Source organism: Chroicocephalus ridibundus, chromosome Z (assembly GCF_963924245.1).
Source record: "Chroicocephalus ridibundus chromosome Z, bChrRid1.1, whole genome shotgun sequence".
NCBI classification, from domain to species: Eukaryota; Metazoa; Chordata; class Aves; order Charadriiformes; family Laridae; genus Chroicocephalus; species Chroicocephalus ridibundus.
This window is the reverse complement of record NC_086316.1, coordinates 10,594,415-10,621,306: the sequence shown is the minus strand read 5'-3', so window position 1 is coordinate 10,621,306 and position 26,892 is coordinate 10,594,415. Positions and strand designations below refer to the sequence as shown.

The 26,892-nt window shown below is 44.5% G+C and overlaps 1 protein-coding gene across 6 annotated transcripts in view; it reads right to left on the bottom strand.

The window, feature by feature from the left end:
* Positions 1-26,892, bottom strand: part of PALM2AKAP2 (PALM2 and AKAP2 fusion) — a 280,418-nt gene that overhangs the window by 210,209 nt on the left and 43,317 nt on the right. For 5 of the 6 annotated variants that reach the window (XM_063319747.1, XM_063319748.1, XM_063319751.1 and 2 more), the window contains exon 2: positions 19,249-19,329. In XM_063319747.1, coding sequence (XP_063175817.1) covers positions 19,249-19,329 — 81 coding nt within the window. The remainder of the gene's footprint in view (positions 1-19,248; positions 19,330-26,892) is intronic. The other variant, XM_063319749.1, reaches the window with a different exon arrangement.

Genomic DNA, 26,892 nt, shown 5'->3' with positions numbered 1-26,892 from the left:
GTGGAGTCACCATCCGTGGATGTGTTTAAGAGTTGTTTAGATGTGGTGTTGGGAGATATGGTGTAGGGGAGAACTTTGTAGAGTGGAGTTAATGGTTGGACTCGATGATCCCAAGGGTCTTTTCCAACCTAAATGATTCTATGATTCTATGATTCTGTGATAAGGCATGTCCTGGAAGGCCTAAAGTCATAAACTTCTTAAAACTTCAAAACCAAAAGAGCAGTGTGCTCTAAATGTAAATGCATTTCATGAAGGATCAAATCAGCCTGCTACTAAATCAGCAAAAGGTGTTATTTTTGACTTATACCACGGATGTGTCTCCATACATTTACAGGCATACAGACACAAACATGCACACAAGCGCACACATCACGTCTTAGCCAGACACAAATCAAAACAGATGAACAAAAGTCTTCCAGAAACCATGGCTATCTCAGGGCACAGCAATACCGTTGCAGAGAGCGGAATACCCTGCAGCCAGCAGAGTTAGTCCTGGGAGTTTTGCTTTGCTTTCTACATCAAACACATGGCTACAACCTCGGCAGGACACTGTCGAATCCAGCCGCAGTTCGCCCAGGTGAGTTCACCAGTGGAGATGCACTGATTGTAAGCAACGCTTTAAACAGCACATCAGCCTCTGTGTCTGGTTTGGCCCAAATCCTGCCAGAGGGATGTGGCAGATCAGTTGGCAGACAGGACAAGCACCTGAATGGGAGCACCTGGCTAAACCGGTTTCAGAACACAAAAGGTGAGATGCAGGGAGTGGTCATTCAACTCTGCTCTGTTTCGCCTCGGCGGACGCTTATTGATCCCTATCTATGCAGAGATAACTTGGGGGGAGCTGTGGAAATGGCTCGGCCCGGGGTGGTCTCAACACTGCGTTACAATAAGAACTGAAACCCGAACTGAAACCCGAATGGTGCCTTTAACAAACAAAATGCCCTGAGTCACGCCCCACCGCTATTCAGTGAGTGTGAGGTCAGACATCACAAAATAAACATTGCTGTCTGAGGGGCCATCAAACCACCGGGGATAACCATCCCAGATAGTGTCATCCATTCAAGCACAGTCCCGAAAAAGGATATTTAAGTCCAAAGTTTTGGGGAGAAAAAAGGGGGAATCCTCCAAAGATACAGCTGGTCTGTAGGAGATTTCTGCCCCACCTTGTCCAGGACGCTGTGCAAGGTAACTTCCCGGGGCTGAGTGGCCTGACCTGAGAGAGAGAGGGTAAGTGATTTAATAACATACGTATGATGTCTAGCATGCTCTAAGATTGTGATTTGTGCACTCATTTAAGGTATTCATATCTGGCGTGCAGGTGGTTTGTGTTGTTACTTTTTGGGATCACTTGTTAGGTGGTAATAGTGTATTCTGTGAATTGTTTTGTTCTTTTCCCCTTAAATTGCAATAGTGCATTCTTCCATTGTATCCATAAGAACTTACAATAGTGGCGTATAGGACCTGTGAGTGTAGTCCAAATAAATTGTTAATTTGAACCTCTCAGTGAAGTCTTCTTCTCTCTGTCACAGCACCCATTGAAAGGAAGATCAGGAGCCCAAAGCCACGCAGGACTTTGCCCCCTGGCAAGAAAGAAATGGAACTGGTGGAAAAAATGGTCAGCCAAGGGACCAACCAAGCTAGCCCTTCGCATTGACCAGAAAAGGGGAGCCTTGTTTTTGAATTTGCAAAGTGATTCGTAGTGCTAGTTCAAGGAACAAGCTGTTAAGAGTATGTATCCTCTCTAGCAAAAATAAGCTAATAAGGAAATCATCAGTTCAAAGAAATTGAGTTTCAGAGGCTGCCCGAATGTGCAGTATCATTCTTTTCGATGCCATGTTCCTCTCTGGAATGGAACCTGGCTTGTGCAAACTACGTGTAACAGAAAAACATTCACCACCAAAAGCAGGCTTCAAACCCAGCCCAAAATAGAAAGATTTTTGACATGACAGACACGGCTTACTTGTTAGTTTTTGAGTGTATAAATAGACATAGTATCTATGCGCAAACTATTCTTGTCATTCCATGGCCTATTTGATATCAGGCAATTAGATTTTAATAAGGCAGCAGACAGAAAGCAATACAAAACACACAACTGAATTAGATGTTATAAATGACTCCAGCTTTCACCAACTTTAACTGTGCTGTGCCCTAGAGGATTTCTATGTAGGTTTTAAGTAATTTCGACATGAATTAGGACTCCTGCATGACAGAAAAGGTCTCGTGCTCTTGTACCATACAGTCGTGTTCAACAGTCGGACCCACTGATGCTGGAGACACATATTACCTGTCTGAAATCAGCTTTGCTTGTGGCCTCCCAGGTGTTCACAGAATCACAGAATGGTAGGGTTGGAAGGGACCTCTGGAGATCATCTAGTCCAACCCCCTGCCAGAGCAGGGTCACCCAGAGCAGGTGGCACAGGAATGCGTCCAGGCGGGTTTTGAATGTCTCCAGAGTCGGAGACTCCACCACCTCTCTGGGCAGCCTGTGCCAGTGCTCTGCCACCCTCAAAGGAAAGAAGTTCCTCCTCATGTTTAGGTGGAACTTCCTATGCTCAAGTTTGTGCCCATTACCTCTTGTCCTGTCCCCGGGCACCACTGAAAAGAGCCTGGCCCCATCCTCCTGACACCCACCCTGTAAGTATTCATAAGTGTTGATAAGATCGCCCCTCAGTCGTCTCTTTTCCAGACTGAAGAGACACAAATCCTTCAGCCTTTCCTCATAAGAGAGGTGCTCCAATCCCCTAATCATCTTGGTAGCCCTTTGCTGCACCCTCTCCAGCAGTTCCCTGTCCCTCTTGAACTGGGGAGCCCAGAACTGGACACAGCACCCCAGGTGCGGCCTCACCAAGGCATAACAGAGGGGGAGGATGACCTCCCTTGACCTGCTGGTCACACTCCTCTTGATGCGCCCCAGGATGCCATTGGCCTTCTTGGCCACAAGGGCACATTGCTGGCTCATGGGCATCCTGTTGTCCCCCAGGACTCCCAGGTCTCTTTCCACTGAGCTGCTCTCCAGCAGGTCAGCCCCCAACCTGTCCTGGTGCATGGGGTTATTCCTCCCCAGGTGCAGCACCCTACACTTGCCCTTATTGAATTCCAAAAGGTTTCTCTCCGCCCAACTCTTCAGCCTGTCCAGATCTCACTGAATGGCAGCACAGCCTTCTGGTGTGTCAGCCACCCCTCCCAGCTTTGTGTCATCAGCAAACTTGCTGAGGGTGCACTCTGTCCCCTCATCCAGGTCACTGATGAATATATTGAAGAGGACTGGGCCCAGTACTGACCCCTGGGGAACACCACTCATCACTGACCTCCAACTAGACTCTGTGCCCCTAATGATGACCCTCTGAGCTCTGCCATTTAGCCAGTCTTCTATCCACTCCACTGTGCATTCATCCAACCACACTTCCTAAGCTTCCCTATGATGATGCGGTGGGAGACTGTGTCAAACGCCTTGCTGAAGTCAAGGTAGACAACATCCACCAGCATCCCCTCATCTATCCATCCAGTCATGCCATCACAGAAGGCTATCAGATTACTCAGACTTGATTTCCCCTTGGTGAATCCATGTTGAGTACTTCTGATAGCTTTCTTTTCCTCCACGTGCTTTGAGATGACACGCAGAACAAGCTGTTCCATCACCTTTCCAGGGATGGAGGTGAGGCTGACCGGCCTGTAGTTCCCCAGGCCTTCGTTCTTGCCCTTTTTGAAGACTGGAATGACATTGGCTTTCCTCCAGTCCTCAGGCACCTCAGCTGTTCTCCAGGACCTTTCAAAGATGATGGAGAATGGCCCAGCAATGACTTCCACCAGCTCTCTCAGCACTCTCGGGTGCATCCCTTTGGGAACCATGGACTTGTGGATATCTAATTGACCTAATTGATCTCTCACTTGATCCTCCTCAACCAAGGGGAAGTGCTCCTCTTTCCCTGTCACTTTCTCTGAAGTCTAGGACTCCTGAGGGCTGGTCTGAGCAGTAAAGACTGAAGCAAAGAAGGCATTCAGTAACTCTGCCTTCTCCGCATCCTCTGTCACCATGGCTCCTGTCTCGTTCAACAGCGGGCCCACAGCTTCTCTAGTTTTCGTTTTGCCTCCAATATACTTGAAGAAGCCCTTCCTGTTGAGCTTGACATCCCTTGCCAGGTTTAATTCCAAGGAGGCCTTGGCTTTCCTCGTTTCATCCCTGCACACTCTGGCGGCATTCTTGTAATCTTCCCAAGCGGTCAGTCCCTTCTTCCACTTACTGTAAACGTCCTTCTTCCACTTGAGCTTTTTCAGAATCTCCCTGCTCAGCCATGCAGGTCTCCTGCGTCTCTTGCCCAATTTCTTGCTCTTAGGGATGCACCAATCCTGAACTTGGAGAAAGTGGTGTTTGCTAGTGCACAAAACATTAGGGATGGCTATCTCCAGCTACAGTTTCTGCAGCTTGCTGCTCCTTTTGCTGCCACTACCATCTACTAAGTGCTTTCTGCCACATTTCATGGGCCGGTAGTGAGATTCCTCTGTGGGACTGCTTTCCTGTTCAAGCTGGCCGACTACTGCCCAGAAGTTTCATCAGCTCTTTCAGGCCCAATGTGCTATTGAAATGTCCCCTCAACAGAGGACTCACAAGTTATCACATATACCAAGAAACAAAGTGAGACAGTCAAAGATGGATTTACAGGTCCTGAGACGCTAAGCATTTAACAGCCTGTGCTTTGGCATTTAAGAAGTCTCAGTAGTACTACTCAGTGGGCACCTGCTGGGCTTGGTCCAGTGCAAAGTGGTGTGAAGGCTGATTGCTCTTTAGAAAATTGCTGTCTTTTCTTTAAAAATAAATGTGGCCGGTTGCATGTGGCACTGTGTTGCTCCATGTGTCATACCCAGCTGTGGCCTCGAATCTGAAATCCTGAGTAATACCCAGTTGGAAAAAAACCCACCCAAGTTTCTAAACACTGAACACTAAAGATGAAGGCAGTCTTCCCTATATTAAACCTGTTTTAGATGTGTCTCCAGCAGTCCTAATAAAGCCTTTGGCAAAGTGCTGCTTGGACGGCACCAAAGAGGTTCAGTTAACAGTCACTCCTCATTTGCTACAGGAGGACAGATAACATCCAGACTTTTTCAATGTGCTTTTACAGAATCTCCATGCTGATGCTCAGACAGGGAGAAGCCAATCCCTTCAGTACAACTGCTGTACACCAAAAATAAGATTTTTTGTGCAGCTTTCGTTTTGGTCTTTGTTTATGTGAAACATTTAAGCTACGAAATCACATGATTGCTTTCTCCCAGAAGCCTCCTTTTTTGACCTATTAATAGCATGAATTTGAAACTGGAAAGCATCAATGGGATTTTTTAAAAGACATATTTAGAGACAAGAATGCTATGATCTACTAAAAATCCTCCCTCTTGGGTGAAATGTCAGCATATTTTATCTATAACAGGAAAGCTGGTAGCTTTGATGTTTCTGGCTCTCCTTTTTAAGATGAAAATTAAGGCATTCGTTAAATACTACGCTGAGGAATCCAGACAAGAAGATTCTGAGAAATGGAAACATTTATAAGAAGCATTTCCCAAAATTCAGGCGTTCCATTTGCCAAGCTGTTGAGGTTACATATATTTATACACCCACTGCAAATACAATGGGCAAACAGGCAGGCACACGTCAGGGGACTGTGCGCGACTGCCTGGCTGCCCGGGAAACATTTTTTCCCCTGCCAGATGACTGACACAGCGCTGAGGCAGTGGGTAGGGGTAGGAGAATCTCTCAGCTGCTTAGAGCAAACCTCTCCCAGGGCATTTTCATCAGAAACCTGGGGGGGAAGGCTTTGTCACACGTGGTGAGACCAAGGGTGGGTAGGGGGCAACAGGGAGGTGGTGGTAGGGCTGCGCTGGGTGCTCGGGCACAGCGCCTGGGTACCAGACACTCTAGTGAGGCAGTCAGCATCGAGGCATTCCAGCCAGATGCAAACCAGAGACAGATGTGGCTTGGAAACAAAAGACATTTTGCGGCCATCTGTCCTCCACAGCTACGAAATCTGGGTTATGCTTCTTGAAAAAATCTTGCAAAATCTTATCCCAGGCAGCACAGGGGGTGTTTCTCAAATCTGCTAAAAGGAGAATGCTTGCATGAGGATGGAGCCTAAAAATAGCTAGCTGTACGAGTTCCCCCTGCTTAACAATGTTGTGCGTTTGCTTTACCTAAGTCTGTGATTAAAATGGCCACAAGCTAGTATTTCAGCATGGCTCCTCCTTCATTGTCTGTTGTTAGCTTTAACTCCCTACTGCATCTTGGAGCTTCTTTATGCACCAAAGTTGTGCTGTATGATTAGACATTGTCAAAATGATAAAGGGCTCCAAGAGTGGCCAGGTACACTATTGTAAAAATGCAGGTATTTTGTACAGCTCATTCCAATACTGGAAGGTGAATGTGCTGTACTTTCAGAAGGCACCATTTCACTGGTACAACAACAGCTACACTATGTACAGTTTGGTATAAGTATTCCTTCATTTACTGCAAGAGTACAATTTCTTCAGGGCTAAATCCTTCAGCAGAAATTAGATCATGTCATTAAAAAGGCTCTCTGTTAGTGAAGTGGAAAGGGCACTGGGCTTGCGATGCTCTAGGTCACCACCGCTCTCAGGTGGTTTGGTTTCTCTGCACACAAGTGAGATTGCAGAGATAACTGGCTGTTCCACGTTTGGTTTGTTCAGGTGTAGGAAAGCAGAGTGACTTTCCTGCACCATGCAAAAAAAAAAAAGGAAAAAAAGCATGTCATGATTCTGTGAACAGATCATGGTGAGGACAGAAATAAGTGAACAGATGTTGGACAGGACAGAAAGAATTCATGCCAAATGTTTGAATGGAGTAGACACAGTGATGGCCATAAATGTGGTGCACAGCTCCCATACATGCTATTTATTCCAGCTTCATGCTTCGCGACAGTAAAGCCCAAGGGCTTTGAGTTGTTTACATTTAGTGTTAGCAAGGAAATAATGCACAGTCCCTCAAATGCACATAGTAGAATTAATGCTGTATTGAAAAGAAGATCTTTACTTTCCAAGTTGCATTTTGCTTTAACGTTGCATCAAAAAATTAAGTGTTGGGGGACATTTTATTATAGCAAGTAAATCTTTTTAGCACCATTTTCATATACCATTATGCCCATTACATGCCACCTCTGGACTCCCTGCTTGTGAGAGGTGAGTAACTCTAGCCATCAGCCTTGCTGATTTCGGACCTACTTCCATAAACATTGCTCGTAAAGAATAACACATTTCCAGTCCCACGTGAAGTGTGGCAGTGTCTTGACCTGAGTCCCAGATGCATTTGCCAGTTTTGCCATTTGACTCTTTATAACAATATAAAAGCCAGTTCTTGCTCTGCTGCTACCTTTTGAGGTAGTTTTTTCAAGCAGTTTGAGGTTTATTTTTTGGGTTTGGTTTTTTTTTTTTTTTTTGTATTTACAAGTGGTTAGAGGGGCAATCAGTGCTATCAGAGCACTCCTCTGGCTGCTGAGTAATTTTCAAGGAAGCTGATAATCCTGAGGAGAAACAGAGGTCAAAAGTTGACCCAAGACAGCCTCCTCCAGTAAAATGTGCCTGCTCTTGAGAAACACTACTGGATGTGGACTATTAAGGGTAATGATGCTCTTCTCTGCAAAATGGGCAATAATGATCCCTGGAGTAATTCCACTGAAATCAGTAGTGCTACATCAAAGGCACTTTTACTGAAATCTTTGCCAAATTGAAGATTTGCCAAAATTCATTGGGATTTGAGGTTTGAAGACCACCAAACATTAACAATTTAGAGCTGGAATTATTTATTATTATGAAATTCTTTTCTCCCTACATGCATTCAGTATTTCTGTCCTGGAAAAAAGGTGAATGCAGAAGGCTGGTTCTTCGTATTCTCAAATCTGCATATAACCAGCTCCTGCCCCACTAAAAGAGTGCAATAAACCTCTTCCTTCACCTGGCAGTGTGAGAGTCAGATATTAGCCCTGAACACTCCCATTAGGATGCTAGCATTACTGGCTGCATTTCAGATTTGCTCTTTGCATTTCAGAAAGCTCCCTCGGTACAAAAAGGCTGAGTTTTCCAGGCAGATCAGGAGCTCTGGGAGCAGCAATGAGCCCGGCTTTCCTGTTCAGCAGCTACCTGGAGCCCCTCACCCACGTTTGTCAGCAGCAGATCAGCTAAAAGAAAGAGGGCTTCCTGCAGCAGCAGAGCCTGCTCCTCCTGGGTCGGTAAAACTGAATTTGCAAGGAAAACAAGTGCAAGAATGACCATCACTGAAACTCCCCTGGGATTCTCCTTTTTCTTTTCTACCCAGTTCCCACAGCCACTCTGAACGCTGCATCTCTTGCTTGCCATATTTTTAGGCAGCTTCCCCTGCCGTCCAGCTGGCCCGAACCCAGCTAGTGCAGGTTACCCAGCAGGGCTGGGTCTGAGCTGCTGGCGTGCAAGCACAATTGCCAGCATTAGCAAAGAGGTTACTGGGACGTGTACCGAGATGATAGAAAGACTTGTTCCTTTGCCAGCAGGCCTTCCCTTGCCTTCCAAAAAACAGAGGGAAAAAAATTGTTTGCGTGGCGTGGCTGTAGTGTGAGCAGGCACGTTAATGTTAGATGCTCTTAACCATTCATGATTAAATACGTAAATGCAGAGAAAGGCTGCAGACATAAGCAGTATGACAGGTAGGTCCATTTTGAAATAAGCATCTCCTCAACATGTATTCCTGAGTGATGCTGCAGTACTTCGTTTTCCCGTAGGCGAACAAAACAGTCCGACTTGTTGCCCAGACTGATGCGGAGTTTTCCTATGTGGGGATTCAGTGCGAGAGAGTCTGCTTGCAAAAAGAGGGGAGAGGTGTGGTCCTCAGCAAACACAGGGGATTTTACTCTGCTCTGCCACAAGATGGATGTGGCCTTGTACTGCATGGCTGGCCCTGGAACATAAGAAGCAGCCATTTCCAGCTTGCTGGTACAGTCCGGTTTTGCACAGCAGCAAAACTTTCCATTGCCTTTCCAGTCATCTAAGACACTTGTTCTAGCCTAAGGAGTGTGCCTGCATGATACATGGATATGAATTAAGCATTGCCCAGATTAGGGAATTAAGTCATGCTGAAAAATTTGCAGCTTGATCGTAGTCTTGATTGCAACCACAATGTCATAGCTAACATAAGTATAATTCAACAAAAAAAGTGTGTTAGCTGGTAGAGCTTAGCCAGCCCAAGACCAAATAGCATGTTTATAAAGCAGATTAAGCATTATCCTGTGAAGTTGCAAGTTTGGTGTTGTTATTCTTTGTTCAAGAAATGAACAAAACATGTCTTAGAAATACCTTAAGGAAGTGATGTCTTAAAAATTTTTTTAAGAAGCCCACATTTAGACCAAGCATCACAAACATTTTTCAGGAGTCAGTTAATGTGTATTCATCACACAGAACATTAAAACACACTAACTAACATTTTTTCAAGTGTGTTAAGACCTGCCCACTATAATTGACAACCTTTTGTGACCAGGCATTGCAGACTGATGGCTTAACCTCTTCCAAAGCTTCTTCTCAGCCACACAGGTCACCATCTACCGTGTCACTTGCCTGATGATTCCCTTTTCATAAAACCCTTACTGCAGCAGACCCCGGGGCTCAGGATCACTGGTCCTCAGGTCTTGTTTCAGAGCTGCTCAAAAGTTTCCTGATGCCTTCAAGGCAGTCTGCTCATCAAAGGGACTAGTGTCCTACCTGTCCCCAGGGAGCCTCCTCTTTCCCAACAGCTGCTGGGGTGGCAGAGGTTTGTTACAGCACCAGTGAGCCACTGTGAAGGGATGGAAGGGGTGCACACAGAGAGATGAGTAAAAGAATAGTAAATAAGTAAATAAATAAACAATGGCCAGTATTATGATAAGCACCACCTGGAATCGAGGCAGCCAAAAGACTTTGCAGAGATAATCTTTCCCCCTTGTTTGTTTGCTGTCGCTGGTACATTTGACAGCCCTTCAGCTCCCCTGAGTATTTACTCAGTCACTGCTCTTCCTCAAAGCACGCGTTCGGCACAGCAACAGAGCAGACAGGAACCCATTAAACAGTGCAATGTGACTGCAGAAATGGCTGAGGGAAGCCTGAGAAAGCTGGCATGACTCGTGTTCACTTGGGAAGGGCTAGATCTCATCTGGGTGCAAGCTGAGGGGCAAGGGAGGGGATGCAAGAGCATGACTGCGATGTAAGCCACATGCAAGTGGAGCTGCGGATGCACGGGGAAGGCACATCCGTGGCAAGCTACTTGAGGAATGGGTACGATGATAGCTGTAGCTCCTTCATGAAGGTCTCATGCTTTCTCTATTTAAAAGCTCTCAGGAACAGATATTGCAGCTGTACAGATAGAGGGCCAGTTAAGAATGCTTTGGGGGAAAAAAGCACCAATTGTTTTAGGTCCTCAAAGTAAGCTTTCCATCCATTAGCCAGATCACCAGTGTAAATATTTTGTGTGCATTGCTTTTAAATTGCTCAGGTCTCATATTTTATTCAACTTTGTAAACCAAGTAGACAGTTGTTTCCATACAAAGACGATGAAGAAGATATAAATGCTAGACTCTTCAGCTGCAAGGAAGCCCACCACAGCAAGAGACACTGTCAAGGCTTTATGCGAGAAGACACAAAGTTTGTGTCTCTCTTGCTTACACCATTGATCAGCCACAGAGCCCTGGTCTGTACAGACTAGTTTCATTGAAGGAGATCATAGGTATGGCCTGATACAAGGTAAGAGTTTCTAATATTCTTTAAAGACTTGAGATGACATAGAGAGAAAAAAACCCAACAACCAATAAGATGAAAAATAATTCAAAACCAAGCTCTTATCTACATATGTTTTCTACACATTTGGGCTACCAGAAAGTTCTGCTTGAAGTAACAGGTGAAAACAAAGACTCTGATGTCTAAGCTTGAGAGTTGGAGTTTATTTTTCAGTTTCTCTTCTTAGAACGTCTATTTAAGATTTCAGACTTCTTCATGTCAGGATGATAATATTGGCTCTGTCCAATTATTTGATGTTTCCCTTGTGGCGAGAATAAGCACCATAATGAGAATAAACAATAAACAGCTGCCAGTGGCTGCTGCAGAGGCGAGGGGAGGGAGGAGGGGACCAGGCTGTCCCAGCAGGCACACACGGGCAGCGCGGGGACACAGCTTGCAAAAGGGGATGCTGCAGTGAGGGCACAAGTAGTCCTCAGGATGGTGGCGTGACCTGGGAGCAGGTTTCCCAGGGGGGCCATGGGACCTCCATCCTGGGCAAGAGTCCAAATGTAATGGGACGAGGATGGGCATGGGAGCAACCTGCTCCTGTTGGCGGGGGAATAAGGAGACCTCCAGCATCCCCTCACCCATAAATTACTTTATGAGTCCATGAGAACATCTCTGTTTCCCACGGAATATTGGACCTACAGTAAGAAATAGTTTCAAGCTAGCTGAAGTTTCTGGACTTTGTGTGATTGGACTGAAAAATTGAACAAGACCCTCTTTTACAGGTACACACATGAAAAGAGTTTGATCACACTTTTACCTCCTGGAGACAGAAATTTAGGTGTGCTTTGGCTTTCCCTACGAGTACTCACTACATGTTTTCAAAGGAAATATAGCATGGTTTTGAGAGATGAAAGAAAATTAAATCAACTTTTTTTGGAATAGTTAACTTATGAGATTTCAAAAACTGGCAACCCTCTCCGCCCAAAACAAATAGGCTTTGCAAGTTATCATCATTACTACATGGCCACAGTTGTTTTTATTATTATCTTCTGAAAGAATAATTTCCTCTCTACATTCAGCCTATCCTCAGCTTCAGTTTATCACTCCTCCCCACATACATACATCAGTCAAAAAAGGCAAAAATAAAAGCTATTTTTCAGAGATTCCTTTCTTTTCTGGTCTTAAAAATTCCTATATTCACTGTTTTAAAAAGCTGGATTCAGGTCATGTGTATTAATTTTTGAGTACGTATCAGGCCATTAGGAGGGGCTTGGGTTGAAGTAAGCTGTAAACATCCTCCAGCTACTTTGGCACATTCTGGCTAAACGAAAAACTGCCTGAGTGGCAGTGACCTCCTTGAAGGACCTTGTTAGTGGTGAAAACATGAGTGCCAATTTTGGTGAGTTTCAAGGAAGTCCTGCCTGTATGGGGACACGTACTTAGATGGTCATCCCAGGATAACTCTGCCCCAGTTCGAAGTACAACTCACACAACAATAACTTTTTCCTGAATAAACGCATTCTCACAGAGAGATCATGCCGGAATGATTACAGTATATTCAGCTGCGTGGCAATGACATGCAAGCAGATAAGAAATATGAGTTAAAGGACTAAGACTTTCATCTGTTTGGGCTAGTCAGTTTGTATTGCTGGCCTGGAGAAACTATTCTATTGTGTCTAAAAGATGTTATCTGGGAATAGGTATGTTTGTTTTCTGATTACTTGAAAAGGAAACATATAGGTATTTTTAAAATCCCTCCTTTCCAAACACTAGCTCCCGGGAAGGATATCCTAAGGTTTTGCACTCTGCAAGCAATTCAGAATGAGCAAGTGCCCTAAATCCATAAGCTGTGCAGTCTTATTTCCTCTCCCACTCCCTTTCTTGTCTAATGAATCTGGATTTCTCTTCTGGATCATAAAACAGGTTAGCAGAGAGGCAGAGAGCCTCTCACTTCTCAGCTTAAATCCTGGTGGAAGGTGAGATTCCCAGGGTAAGGTGGGTGTCACCCCAAAGATGCTAACGCACAGAATGGGACGAATAGGGGTCCCCTGTGCTCTGGAAATAGAAATTTCTCTCCAAATTACCTCTTAACCTCCCCATGCCCCAGAACTGCGGTTGGGAAATGGACATGGCAAGACCTTCCAGTCTCACAGGGGTGTGGTGGGCTCCAGTACATTAAAAAAAGAGGGTCAGCCTGGGACTGTCATAGCAGACATCACATACCAGAAGGAGTGCTTGACTATTAATAAGAATAGGTTTTGTGGGCTATTGCACTGACCCTGTAGAGATGGAGACTGTTCATGACATCATCAAACACTTTTTGTGTGCTTCAGAGTCGTCACTCAGTTTAAGGGTTAATTTACTTGACAATCATAAAGGGATTCAACATAAAGGCATAACAAGATTCCTTCATTCACAAAAGTTATCTCTGTTTTTCCACACTGTTGCTTATACATATATATATGGAGAGAGAGATATATATATCTATTTATATCCTCTGACAGTAGTTATTTTAAGACTAGAATAATTTGAGGATAGCAATATAACTGTGGAACAATAAAATTAAAATTTATTTGTAGATAAGATAGTTTCAGCTAAAACCACACCCTAATAAAATCTCTATAACATAAAAAGGCTTTCTTTCCTTCAGAATAAAGAAGTAATTGTGTTATAGATTAAGTGTTCATGAACTGCGGTCTTTAAGCAGCAGATGTTAACAGAAATTGGTCCCTAATATTTATACCACTCCAGAAATAAAATAACTGTGGTAAATGGATTTATTGTAATAGTTAGAGTAACAGCAGAGAAGTAATTTTTCATTCAATTAGGAGGTTTTGTGCTGTTTATTTTATTACCAGCCACCACCAAACAGAGCTACAGTAAACAATTACAGAAATTCTGTTGAACTAACTACAGAGGCAGCCAGATCTTGGAAGAAACACTTCTACCCTAGAGTTTCTTTGAAATAGTAAACACCTCATTAAAATGTCCTGCCCAACTTCTGCCTAGTTGAACAAGCTCTTAAAAGCAGCTGTTGCTTACGGATTCTCTCTCCAGTGCAACTAATCAACCAAAATAAATTATTGTTTTCCTCAAGAAACCACATCATGTTGATGGATACTGAAGGCAGTGTGTTTGCATAAGGTGAATTTTGACCACTTTTCTGATTTCAAACTATGGAAGCTGGTGACAACTCCTATTTCCACACATGTGGCAAGCCCCATTTGTAAAAGTATGGCCAAAGAGCTGCTGATGCGTGAAGCTTAAACTCTATCTGCTGTTGAAAAACAAACCAAAACGCATTGTTATATTGTTATATGAAAGAAGAAGGATGATTTTGGTATTAAAATAGGTGGGAGGTAAGGAGAGCTGTTGTAAATTGCCTATCATCAACAGTACATTCAGTCTCAAAAAATGGGAGTTCAAAGTACCTTTATATGTTTTCCAACACGAAGGGCCCTTCCAATGCAGCATCTGATTGTAACATAGACAAATACGCCTCCTGCCTTCAACGGAGTGTCCTGACAGCTCTGAAGGACCACATGGATGCTCTGTGCCTGCCAGTGTCTCTACTTTTCAGTGACTCTCAGAAGAGGTGATGTGGCTCTCACTGTCAGCAACGAGGGGATTCAGTTTTTAGAGCCTATGCTGCTACTCCAGACTCTCCTACTCCAGACTTTCACACTTGGAGGGTTTCACTTGATTAACTCAGAAACTCACACAGACCATTAATAGTTGAGCCACGTTTTTCTCCTGGTGTCCTCAGCCATAATGCCATTGGCCTCATTCTCACAAGCCTTTGCAAAACGTGTTGCCAAAGCCGCATCCACATTCAGTACTGACATTTACTAACTCTAGCATTTGCTGGGCTGTTCTGCCTAAAATGACGGGACAGCAGCTGCTGTTCCCTAATTTTCAGTCAGGTATGTAGCAAGGGAAAAATGAATGAACTGGTAGTGGAGTTAAGTCATTTTGCCACAGGTCTAATTGGCATCAGCAACTTGAAAACTGTAGGTAATCCAGCATAAACATTTGCAATAAACTATTTCTATTAGATATTTTCCCTACATGAATAAAATTGTCTGAAATTAACAGAAACCCTGTAGCTTTCAGAACCTTTATTAGGTAACCAAACATGCTATTTTACACAGTGTATTTTTAAAAGAAAATTACTCTGGCATTGCACAAAAATGAACTAAACCCATTGAATCCTGGCATGAATGTCTTCGGGTGAACTAAAGCAGTTACACTTGCAGGATCAACCCAGATACTGCAGACACAGGATTAACCCAGATACTGTTTTCAAAGGTTTCTCCACAGCAGATTTTAATAAACACTGATATGAAGTCCTTACACTCTACACTGACATCAGCCACCTCAAAGCATTTTGACTTAATACATGGGCTTCCTAGACAAGCCTGGTCTTTTTGACCTGAATTTATGTCTTGCATAGAATTAGTTGGATTCCACATAATTCGGGAGATAAACCATATTACAGAATCACAGAATCACAGAATGACAGGGGTTGGAAGGCGTTGGAGATCGTCTAGTCCAACTCCCTGCCACAGCAGGGTCACCCAGAGCAGGTTGCACTGGAACGCGTCCAGGTGGGTTTTAAATGTCTCCAGAGACGGAGACTCCACCACCTCTCTGGGCAGCCTGTGCCAGGGCTCTGCCACCCTCAAAGTAAAGAAGTTCTTCCTTGTGTTGAGATGGAACTTCCTATGTTCAAGTTCATGCCCATTACTGGGCATCACTGAAAAAAGACTGACCCCATCCTTCTGACACCCACTCTTGAAGTATTTATAAACATTCATAAGATCCCCCATTAGTCTTCTTTTTTTCCAGACTAAAAAGACCCCAGTCGCTCAGCCTTAGTATTAAACCTAGCATTTATGAAGAAAACAGATCACAGAATCATAGAGTCATTTAGAATCATTTGGAAATTGCTTGGAAAAGACCTTTAAGATCATTGAGTCCAACCGCTAACCTAGCACTGCCACATCCACTACTAAACTATGTCCCTAAATGCCACATCTACACCTCTTTTAAATACCTCGAGGATGGTGACTCAAACACTTCCCTGGGCAGTCTGTTCCAGTGCTTCACAACCCTTTCAGTGAAGAAATTTTTCCTAATATCCAATCTAAACCTCCCCTGATGCAACTATTGAGGCCATTTCCTCTCGTCCTGTTGCCTATTACTTGGGATTAGAGACCAACCCCCACCTCTGTACAACCTCCTTTCAGGCAGTTGTAGAGAGCGATAAGGTCCCGCTCAGCCTCCTTTTCTCCAGGCTGAACAACCCCAGCTCCCTCAGCTGCTCCTCATAAGACTTATTCTCCAGACCCCTCACCAGCTTCATTGCCCTTCTCTGGACACGCTCCAGCACCTCACTGTCTTTCTTGCAGTGAGGGGCCGAAAAATGAACACTGTATTTGAGGTGGGCCTCACCATTGCCAAGTACAGGGGGACAATCACTTCCCTAGTGCTATTCACCACACTATTTCTGATACAGGCCAGGATGCTGCTGGCCTTCTTGGCCACCTGGGCACACTGCCGGCTGTTAAACAATACCCCTAGATGCTTTTCCGCTCAGCAGCTTTCCAGACATTCCTCCCCAAGCCTGTAGCATTCATGGGGTTGTTGTGACTCAAGTGCAGGACCTGGCACTTGGCCTTGTTGAACCTCATACTATTGGCCTCGGCCCATCGATCCAGCCTGTCCAGATCCCCCTGCAAAGCCTCTCTACCCTCAAGCAGGTCAACAGTCCAACCCAACTTGGTGTTGTCTGCAAACTTACTGAGGGTAGACTCAATCCCCTTGTCCAGATCATTGATAAAGACATTCAACAGAACCACCCCCGATACCAAGCCCTGGGGAACACCACTCATGACTGGCCACCAACTGGATTTAACTCCATTCACCACAACTATCTGGGCCTGGTCATCCAGCCAGTTTTTTACCCAGCGGAGAGTACACCTGTCCAGGCCATGAGCATCCAGTTTCTCTGGGATTATGATGTGGGAAACAGTGTCAAAAGCTTTACTAAAGTCTAGGTAAACAACATCCACTGCTTTCCCTCATCCACTAAGCGGGTCACCTTGTCATAGAAGGAGATCAGGTTTGTCAAGTGGGACCTGCCTTTCATGAACCCATGTTGACTGGGCCTGATCACCTGGTTGTCCTGTATATGCTGCGTGATGGCATTCAAAATGGTCTACACCACAACCTTCCCTGGCACCAAGGTCAGACTGACAGGCCTGTAGTTCCCTCGATCTTCCTTCAGGTCCTTCTTGTAGATGGGCATCATGTTTGCTAACCTCCAGACAACTGGGTCCTCCCTGGTTAGCCAGGACTGCTGGTAAATAATAGAAAGTGGCTTGACGAGCACTCCCGCCAGCTCCCTCAGTACCCTTGGGTGGATCCCATCTGGCCCCATAGACTTGTGTGTGTCTAAGTAGTAGGTCATTCACCCTTTCCCCTATGGGGGCTTTATTCTGCTCCCCATCCCTGTCTTCTAGCTCAGGGGTCTGGGTACTCAGGGAACAACTGGTGTCCTGGAGCAGCAGTCACCGTGACTACTTCAGCAAAAGCAACATACTTCTCCTCCCATGACAAGTGATGCCACTGAATGGAGAGGTAAAGAAGCTCCTATGGTATCTTGATGTTCATCCTTACACCCAGGTTTACAGACCTTAGTCTCCTGTGCTTTTAGCTGAGAAAGCTGCCATTTTAAATTTCTGTACCCTGATCTCCTCTTAGCTTCCCCTGTGATTACTGCTTTTGCTCCAGGCTGTAAGCTAAATAATAAAGGAAAATAGTTCATTTTCATGTGTGTCACTCTAGAAATCGGTGCAGCAAGACTGAACCTGCACAAGTGGCAATCAGCCTAGCAGGGCTGAAGTCAGTGCCAGTTTACACCAGCTGAGGGGCTGGCCTCACTGCACCACCTTGAAAGGTCTTACTTTTCCCTACGGGTGATGATAAAACTCAGTTTAGCAACAGCTATATCAAAATAAACCAGATGAAGTAGAAAATTGCCAGAATTTGCTTTCCAAAAGGCTGAGCTTAAAGAGTTCCATGCAAAAGCATAAATCAGTTAGCCTGGAAACAGTTAACATGATAGAGGAAGTCCTCAGCTTTGCAGCAAAAAAAAAAAAAAAAGAAGCAAGCATCATGAAGGCACTGGAAAGGCATCTAACTGCCCTGCTGCATCAACCTACGGTCGTCAGAAGAAATGCTCCCTTGCCTGTAGTCAATGGCAGCCTGAACGAAACAGCAACTCCTGTTGCCCCACAGAAATGCAATCGCATCATTGACTGATAACACCAAAAACAATGCGTGACATTCACAGATTTATGGTGAACCTTATGGAACATTTCTGTAGGCTGCAATCAATTACTTGGGTTTAACTGCATCATGTTTACCAGAAAATGAGGAATAGCTTACAGAACATGACGGCAGGGGCTTGGAGAGGCAGGAGAAGGATCCTGTCTATAGCATAACTTGAAGTCTGGTCTTCAAGTGCATGCGTGGGCAGAGGCGATATTCTGCGCACCATCTCCCCACGCAGGTGCACTGCTCACACACACACACACACACGCACTATTGCACAAGAAACCTAAATATCATATTTTTAAAAACACAGCTCAGCTCACTTGCTGCAAGGACAAGCTGTCCAGTCCTGATCATCTTTCTCAGATATTATAATCACTGAAATTCCTCAGGCTCCCCTGCTGAACTAACCTAATGAGATTTGACCCACAAACACGTACTGGTTACAAAAAGATCACATGTATATTTTTTGTTTTTCTCTTTGCTATACACAAATGTAAAGACAAACTCTGATACTGACAGGAAGGATGAATGATAGAAATAACCAGGATGGCTTTCAAACGGTGCTATCTGCAGCTGTCATGGAGTCCAACAGGGATGGGGGCTGCTCGGCACCCTGTTAAATATCAAGGTGCCTCTCCATGTAGACGCGCGCATATGCATCAACACCTTCCCCGTGTGTGCATACATGCCCTTTTTATTATGCCACGTACACCTAATAACTTCATCCTACAATTAAAGCTTTACACATGCACATACACGCATGCTAACTAACACCCTCTCTGCAACACACACACACAAAACCTAATGACAGGCACCAGAAAAATCCAACGCAGCTCTGCAGGCAGAAAGTGCTCACTGAAGCCATGCAGTGCACACCCAATCCACGGCGATTGGTGTCTTATCATTATGTATAATAAACAACAGCGTTTAATAATGACAGCACCGCCGTGCTGCCTGCGCTCCCACCCTTCCGACTCCATGCTCTGAAGCCGTTTCTGCAACATGGTCCTGTGCATGAAGCACACGGAATGAAAAGCAGGCAGGACACGATCACTGCAAGAGATAGGCTCCGGCAGTGAAAGCTGCTTCATGTCGGAGTGGGCTCTTCCCAGCTTTCAGACGTGTGATCTGCATGTCTAATAATGAACAGATTTAGTCAATCCATCATTTCTGGCATCAGTCCCTTACCTTGAAATGCTGCAGCTGAAGTATCTGGTCCTCAAGCTGTTGTCTCTTGCCTTCTATTTCTGTCTGCCTTTTCCTTTTCTCCTTGGAAAAATAATTTGAGAGAGAGAGAGAGAGAGAGATCTCGTTAGAGAAACGGAGGCTTTACGGGTAGCAGATTCGTAAGAGCATGTAAGCAGTCAAAGGCATCTGTACAGATGTCACCAGTCCCATTTCACCTGCTCCTCTGCCTGCTGGTATGCAAACAGCAGTGTCCTGGGGAAGACGCCAGCCCCAGACTAGCCGGTCGCTCGCCAGCAGGAGAAATTCTCCTCACTCGCTCCCGGCAGCCGGAGCAGCAACAGAGTGCACAGTCCCAGAGGAGGGGAGAAAACAGGCATAACAGCTGAGAGGGAAGTTAAAGGGACAAAGATGTGTTTTTGCATTTGAGACGCTGGGTGTTCAAAAACACGGATTGCGTGGTGCAATGGTGTGACGGTGAGGCGACACGAAAGCAGTGGGTGGCATCACCGAGGAAGGGAGCTGGGTTGCACAACGCGTTTTTCCCTGGTGAGGCCAGTGGTAAGGCTTTCCCCAGGCTCAATGGCGAAAAGGTGCTTCTACCAGATTGCATGGGATTTACCTGCAAAGCAAATGGGATGGGTGGCCCCCAGCTGGCTTTGTTTAAAATTCAAGCCACTGGCACGCACCAGCAACTGGCCCTTACTGGCTCCCAGGAGCTGGGCTGGCCAAGTGGCCGAGGACAGCATGGTCATTTCCACAGCTGAGGGTTTTCACGGTCATGCTCATGAACATGGCCACTGATCCGTGCCCAGGCTGTTCCCTTCAGCAGACTCTCTCAGGTGTTTCAAGAGGAGAACGCCCTGCTTTTCGCCCCTGCAACACTTTCCTCTTACGAAGGATCAACTGTTTGCCTTCTGTCAGCCTTCTGCACCTTGTGGGGAGAGATTCTCCTCACCCATCCCCAGCCCAGATCAGGTTCCCTCTCCTGGAGGTCTTTTCTCGTTGTAGATTTTGCAGCCAAGACAGAAATACTAAGTAGTAAATGGAGGCAGTCAAATAAACATAAAGCCTCAGTTTTTACAGGAAAAGCATTTTTTATTCCCTGCATGTGAAAGCATGTTTTTGTTATTTAAATATTTCAGTATGTGTAAGGTTGGGCTTCAAGACATTTGAGCATTCCTTAAATCCCCAAAGTAATTTTTCTGTCTCGTCTCTAGGTGCCCTACTGATGCTCAGGGAATTCTGTGCTTTCCAGGGATTTCAAACCTTCATGCCTCATCCTCAAGGGGCATACGATAAGATGCTGCCTATGCAGAAATTAATTGTATTTATATTGGACCTCAAACCAGGGCATTTGAGTGAAAGCATTACATTTACAAGGAAGATCAGGAAACTATTTTTTTTAATGCCAGGCTTACTCAAAACAGAGCAAAACATAGAGCTACCTAACTGTCTGCCGAAGAGTGAGACATCAGAACAGCGATGGGAGGGCTGGAGTAATGAACCCAGAAGAGGCAAAGTAGTCAAGTGATGCACATGTCAAGCAGTTCTGTAATACACTGCACGCTCTTACATGATGATTATTTGTGTACATCTACATCTACACACACACACACACTCCCCACTGTCTGAAATACATAAGCATATCACTGCTGAAAAAAAATTATTCTACTGAAGTTGTTTCAGAATAGCAAAATTGGCTGTTTGGATAACTAAAATGTCACCAACGGTGCCTGTCTTCAGCTGAAAACTTGACATCTCACTACTCTGTGCATGCAGGGGATAGTTTGCATTTCTGCACACACAAGCATATAAAATTTATGCATGCACCTTTAAAAATCCTTCCTTATATAAAATTGATAGTCTGTGGATCATCCCTCCTATCACTCCTCCAATCCCCATCCCCCCATTGCATTTTTGAATGGAACGGGATATTGGATGGCTCAGGGGTTAAAAAAACCCAACACTGTTCAGGGATCTCTTTTTTTTGCATTTTTCAGGGATCTAATTTTCTTCATTCATCGATATTAACAGCATACTTTGGAGACTGAAAAACAGAATTTGTTCTTTGCTATTTCCTCAAATAGCTGGTCAGCCATGGACCGGAATAAAGTAGTTCTAAAAGCCGTTTCAGTTAATGGCCTAATATTCTCAGCATAAGGATAATTCTGCCCTATTTAAGCCAAGCTGGCCAGATGACAGAATGTTTGGATTTCACATATGTAGGCATTAACACCCCACATCTGACACTTCATAGGCCAGCATAAGGCACCTACATCTTCAGTTAGCTGACCTACATTTGCATGTGTGTATATACATACCCATGATTTTGTATAGATATATGTGTTCTACCCTTCACAAAAACCTTCTTCATAAAGCACATGACGGAAATCACCACAGTACCTCTTCTGGCTGGTTGTGTCATGCTGTATAATGGATGTGACAAGACAGCCTTATAAAACATAGATGGAAACTTCTTTTCTTTGTGAGAAAGGGAAAGCACTTAGAGTATTTTCCCTGTAGGCAGCAACAGAGCAGGCACTAAAATACTTGAACTACTTACTAACTAGTGGGCTTCTGTGGAGTTAAATTGGAATATTGCTCACGTTTCTATATCACTGGCTTTCAGTCAGCCTGGCTGAATCCCTTTTACCCTCTGATTTTGTACCACAGCTATGGCTGAGGAGTATGATAGGAAAAGTATTTTCTTTTATCTGAAGATTGCGTGAATCGCAGCATTGGTAATTAGCTATCAGGATGTTTCACCTTCAGGTCACTAGATCACATTCCATTTAGGTTTCTCCCAGTCACTGAAGGCTGTGACTGTATGTGTTCCCGGTTCATATGGGCATGCTCTGAAAAAATGGCTGACAAAAATCACACTGAAATCAGCATATCAAGGATTTTAGACATTCAGTAGGTGAAACGCACTTAAGGAGGCTCCTGATCAGCAAAGTCGTAAAGCAGTGCTTTACTGAAAAAACTGGGATGTAAAGCACATGCCTACACCTGAGCATTTATTAAGGCACTTTGCTAGGTTGAAGCCAGTAAATGTTCCTCATTACTCTGTTCGTGTACTTATCTTTATCTATATAAAGATTAAAAAAATAATCTTCAAGAAGTAACCCCTAAGAGCAACCCTGATCTCCTCCCCGGGGGCAAGGATGCGTGGAGCTCGAGCCACAAGGGGAAGGCAGGAGCCAGGAGGATGCTTGAGTGTATAAAGGATGACTGGATTTTGTACAGTTCCTGCATCTTTTGAGGGGAGTAGTGAAAACTGTTGGCTGGGATGTCAAACACAAATACACACAGTTTCTTGAAGCTATTCTGTGGACACCAAGTGGTTGGTTTTGGTTGGTTTTTTTGTGTTTTTTTTCCAAGAAATGAAGGAATTTTAGAAACTAGGTTGAAAAGAGGTGGAGAAAACAGGCACTGAAGCCAGGTTTACTGTGAATGTCGTAGGTCTAAAAGAAAAGATTTTAACCTATTTTAAGATGTGCTGCTTTCGTAAGAATACAGGTAATCATCATCTTTCCAAAATGGTAGAGGAATACCATTTGGGAGGTACACTCAGGACACTCTGAATATTTGGGATATTCATGAGTTAAATAAGATTTAAACATTACATCCCTCCCTTCTCTAAAAATACTAGGAAAATGGGAGAGTGAAAGTACTTGATTTTTTTACTCACAGACCCAAATGATGGGAAAAGAACATAGGTCAAATGGCAAGGTTACTCACATCCTGAAATCTCTTCAATGAAAAATGAGATTTGCACTCAGGCATTCACATGTGGATGTGCAACATGGGAACCACAAATTTATTTCCTTTATCAAGAAGCTTAATTTCGGAAAGGAAGCAATTGCTTATTAGTGGTAAAGGTGGCCAGTGCCACTTTTCTGTCGCTAAAACCTGAATAAATCAGATACTCTGTAAGAACCCATTCCCTTGGAAGAGAGAGAGGTGTCGGGAGGACACAATGGAGATCTGTAAAATCCTGAATGGGGGCATGGAGATAGACAGTGGGCATCTACTGCTCGCTCTGTCTTCCTCTGTAAGAAAAAAAGGGGTATCAAATGAAACTGGTGGGGACAGGTTTGAAGCCAAGGCAGCATTCCGCTGTGGAAATCCCTGTCTCAGGATGCTGTGGGTGCTAAAGCTGATGGGGGTGCCAGGGGAGCATGTGGACAGTTAGAGAGAAGGAACACTGTGAGGGTTACTACACAAACTGAAATTACATCTGGTGCAGGAAGCCCCTGAACCACTGTTGGTTTTGAGGGTGTTTGCTAAATTTTTGAATGCTTGCCCTTCTCTCATGCTCATCCCACCACCACTGATTTTTCATTCACCAGAGAATGGGTGCAGGATTTTTGTCTGAATTTTGTGTGTTACATTTGATCAAAATAACCTACAGCTTAGTATCAGACTTGTCAAACTGTCCCAGTCAAAAAAACCTAACCAACCACAACCCAACAACAATGAAATAGAACACCCCAAACCCAAAGCAAACATATGACCTTGAGAAAAACAAGCTATACCAAAATGCTTCTCTGTGACACTGCAGTCACAGAATACTTCAATTTTCCATTACTAAATCATTTTTGCTCTTGTTTAGAAATCTGCCTGCACAGTGTGGGAAGTGATACAGAGATTATTCAGCTCACAGAGTCGTAACTGTTTGCGGAGAAACATGCGCCTCTAAAGCCATGTAAATCCTTGGGGCAGTGAGGCCTTGGTAAAGATCTTTACTCCCCTCGCGCTGGCAGAAGCACCGGATTTCTCTGGTTTAAAGCCATCACAGACACGTGCAGAAAGCACTTCATGGGGTAGCAAAGAAACTAAATGCAATTTGATTGACCTCACTGGGAAAATAGATGCCCAAATCTGATGGCAGGTACAGGCTTATGGTACAGGTATTGAGAAAAACATGGTGGGGAAAAAAAAAATCCCTGACACAACAAAAAACTTGACAGGGATCTTGTGACCCTTGAAGAGATGGGTAGCACGACACTGGTAGTTTCAGTGAAGAGGTTTCCTATTGGTTTCATCCTGCACGCCAAGCAAGTGTCCAGCCCACCACGGAGGAATGGGTGCTGTCAAACAAACAAATCCAAACAAATGCACCCAAAAATGGCACAGGTTGTGGAAACTTATAGTCTGCTTCAAAGCAAGGAAAACAGTTACAAAGAATTGCCTTCAAAGAATCACGTGAATTTCTTCAGCAAGACACTATTTTCTCCACTCTGCACAGTTGGCAGATGTTATTCCCTGTTTATTTAAAGATCACAGATTTTTAGGGCAGCAAGTAAGGAAACAAACAAGCAAAAGAGCTGCTGACACCTCATTTTTCTGTTGCCAGTTCAGGGACATCCAGAACTCTAGGGGAAAAGGAGCATCTGGGTTCTCCTAACGATTCCAACTTGCAGTTAGCATAATCCCAAGAAATCACTCCTTGTGGAAACTGAAAATTTCACCAGGGTGGTAGTTTAAATGACCATCCTCACTGTGGTGACTTCACATCTCTCAGCACTGAAATCAAGTCTATAAATTTGTTTCCTCTTTTGTGGTTCAACTGTAATGGTTCACAGGAAAGAAAATACTAAGACAGACAGGAGGCTAATTTTCTCCCTTTTTTTTTCTTTCTTTTTTTTTTCCCTTCCTTTTTTTCCCCACCCGCTTCATTCCTGCTGGGTCAATTGTTTTATTTTCCTGTTGAGTTTGAAGAGTGGGAAACTCTCCTGACAGCAACCATCCCTACCAGTTGCAATGATGCAGCCCGGTACTGGCAGCACTTTGCAAAATGCAGTGCTAAACATTTGCTGCTGTTGTAAACAGCATACAATAGAAATCACAGCACCAGAAGGGGCAGGATGCAGAACTGAAGCAGAGACACTGTTACAGCAGAATAAACATGCCTAAAAGGTTGGTGGCAGGATGCCTGCTCCTTTTGGATCAGCAATGCCCACTTTCAATACTTGCTGCCAGTACAAGAAGGTGGAGCCCGTCATCCTGCCAAGTGTATCAAACTAGATCACCATATGCACTGGCATGACTGTGCTTGGTGAAAATCTTGTTGTTATGGGTAGCCACACAGCCTCCGTAATTGCGAGCTGGAGGCTTGTCCGGTCTCCTGTTTCGAGCACTGGGAAATATGTGTTGTTTCAGATTATGGGAAATGACTCCTCCCGCAGCTCCTCTCCTAACCCTGCTCCCAGCAGAACCACAGTCTTGTGGTTCTGTGCTTGTCTGTTTCCAAGGTCCATTTTTCTCTGCAGTTACACCAATAACGACACATAAGTGTAAGCTATTGGCTTTGCTTCTTTAGGCATTCTCCTGCAAGACCCTCTCTGCCCCAGTTGCCTGAAACCCGTGGCCACCTGGCTAAGCTTTGTTTCACTTAAAACATGAGTCAGGGACAATTTCCCTGCATCTGCATACTGGAATCCAGCTTCTAAACTTACGAAAAATGCACTCTGTGCTCCCATGTAGCATTTAAAAAAACGCCATCCTTTTCCGCCTAAATTCTCCCTGTGTAGGTCAAAGCCAGATTCATGATTTCAAATGTCCTAAATACCTCGGACCTTGGTGGCTCACTTTGCTGGACCCTCTCCATACCTGAACAAAGTGAATTGTACGCTGTAGAGTTCTAGGTGGGATGCAGGGACAGAAAGAGTACAAGGTGCTGCTTTAATGCTTTCCCTGTATCTTCCATATACCCACATATCTTATGAAAAAGCCATGTCCATTTCTGTCGCTCCAAGCAACAAGAAGACGGGTTATTTAGGAATGAACAACAGGAGTTCCCAATTGCACAGGTGGAGCAGATAAATCCCTGAGGGGAGCAGGTGAAAACCACCTAAAAGATAAGGTCTGGGTTTAGCTCCCTTCCTCATGCTTGCTCTTTCCATGGTTGCATGCACAGCAGGAAGCCAAGGAGAGATTTGAGACAAGGTGAACAGTTAATGATCAGGCATGCCCTTCACCTCCTCTCTTGTGAAACTGGTTTAAACTGGAGATTGCTGTTACGAGGGTTGATTCCCATTGAATAGACAGCTTGCCACAGCGTGCAGGAAATGTCTTGGCATGTTGATTTTGGACACAGAAGAGACTTAATTCACAGAGGCAGACCCTGGTGAGGGAGTGAGTAGAAAAGCCTGGAATTTACGGAAATGCTTTGTTTCTCATACATTGAACAGGTTCCTGCTAAGGGGAAGGCAAATCACTTGCAGAGAGCTGAACCCTCATTATGAAGAAAGAAAATGCCCTCAGCCCAGAAATACACTGGCTTTCATGGCATCCTGGCACCCTTTACTCCAGTAGTGTCAGACAAGTTATTTCCTTATGTACAAGAACGGAGTGGTTTGAGAGAGATAAAGAGATATAGCTCCCTGTAACCAAGTTAAGTGTTTGCAGTAAAGGAGAAAATGTTTCTTTCTGCTCTGCAGCCCCCTTTCTTTTCTGAGAAAGAAAAAGCTGGTTTTGTCACTTGCATGCAAAATAACAATTCTTGCTCGGATGGGGAAGATGCGCTTGCAAAATTAGTTTTCTCCTTTTCATCTAACACTTGCATGATGTCAAAGGATGGGTCTCTCCTGTGCTGACCTGCTAAAGAAAATAGAGCAGTTCTGCCTCCACGTATGCGTT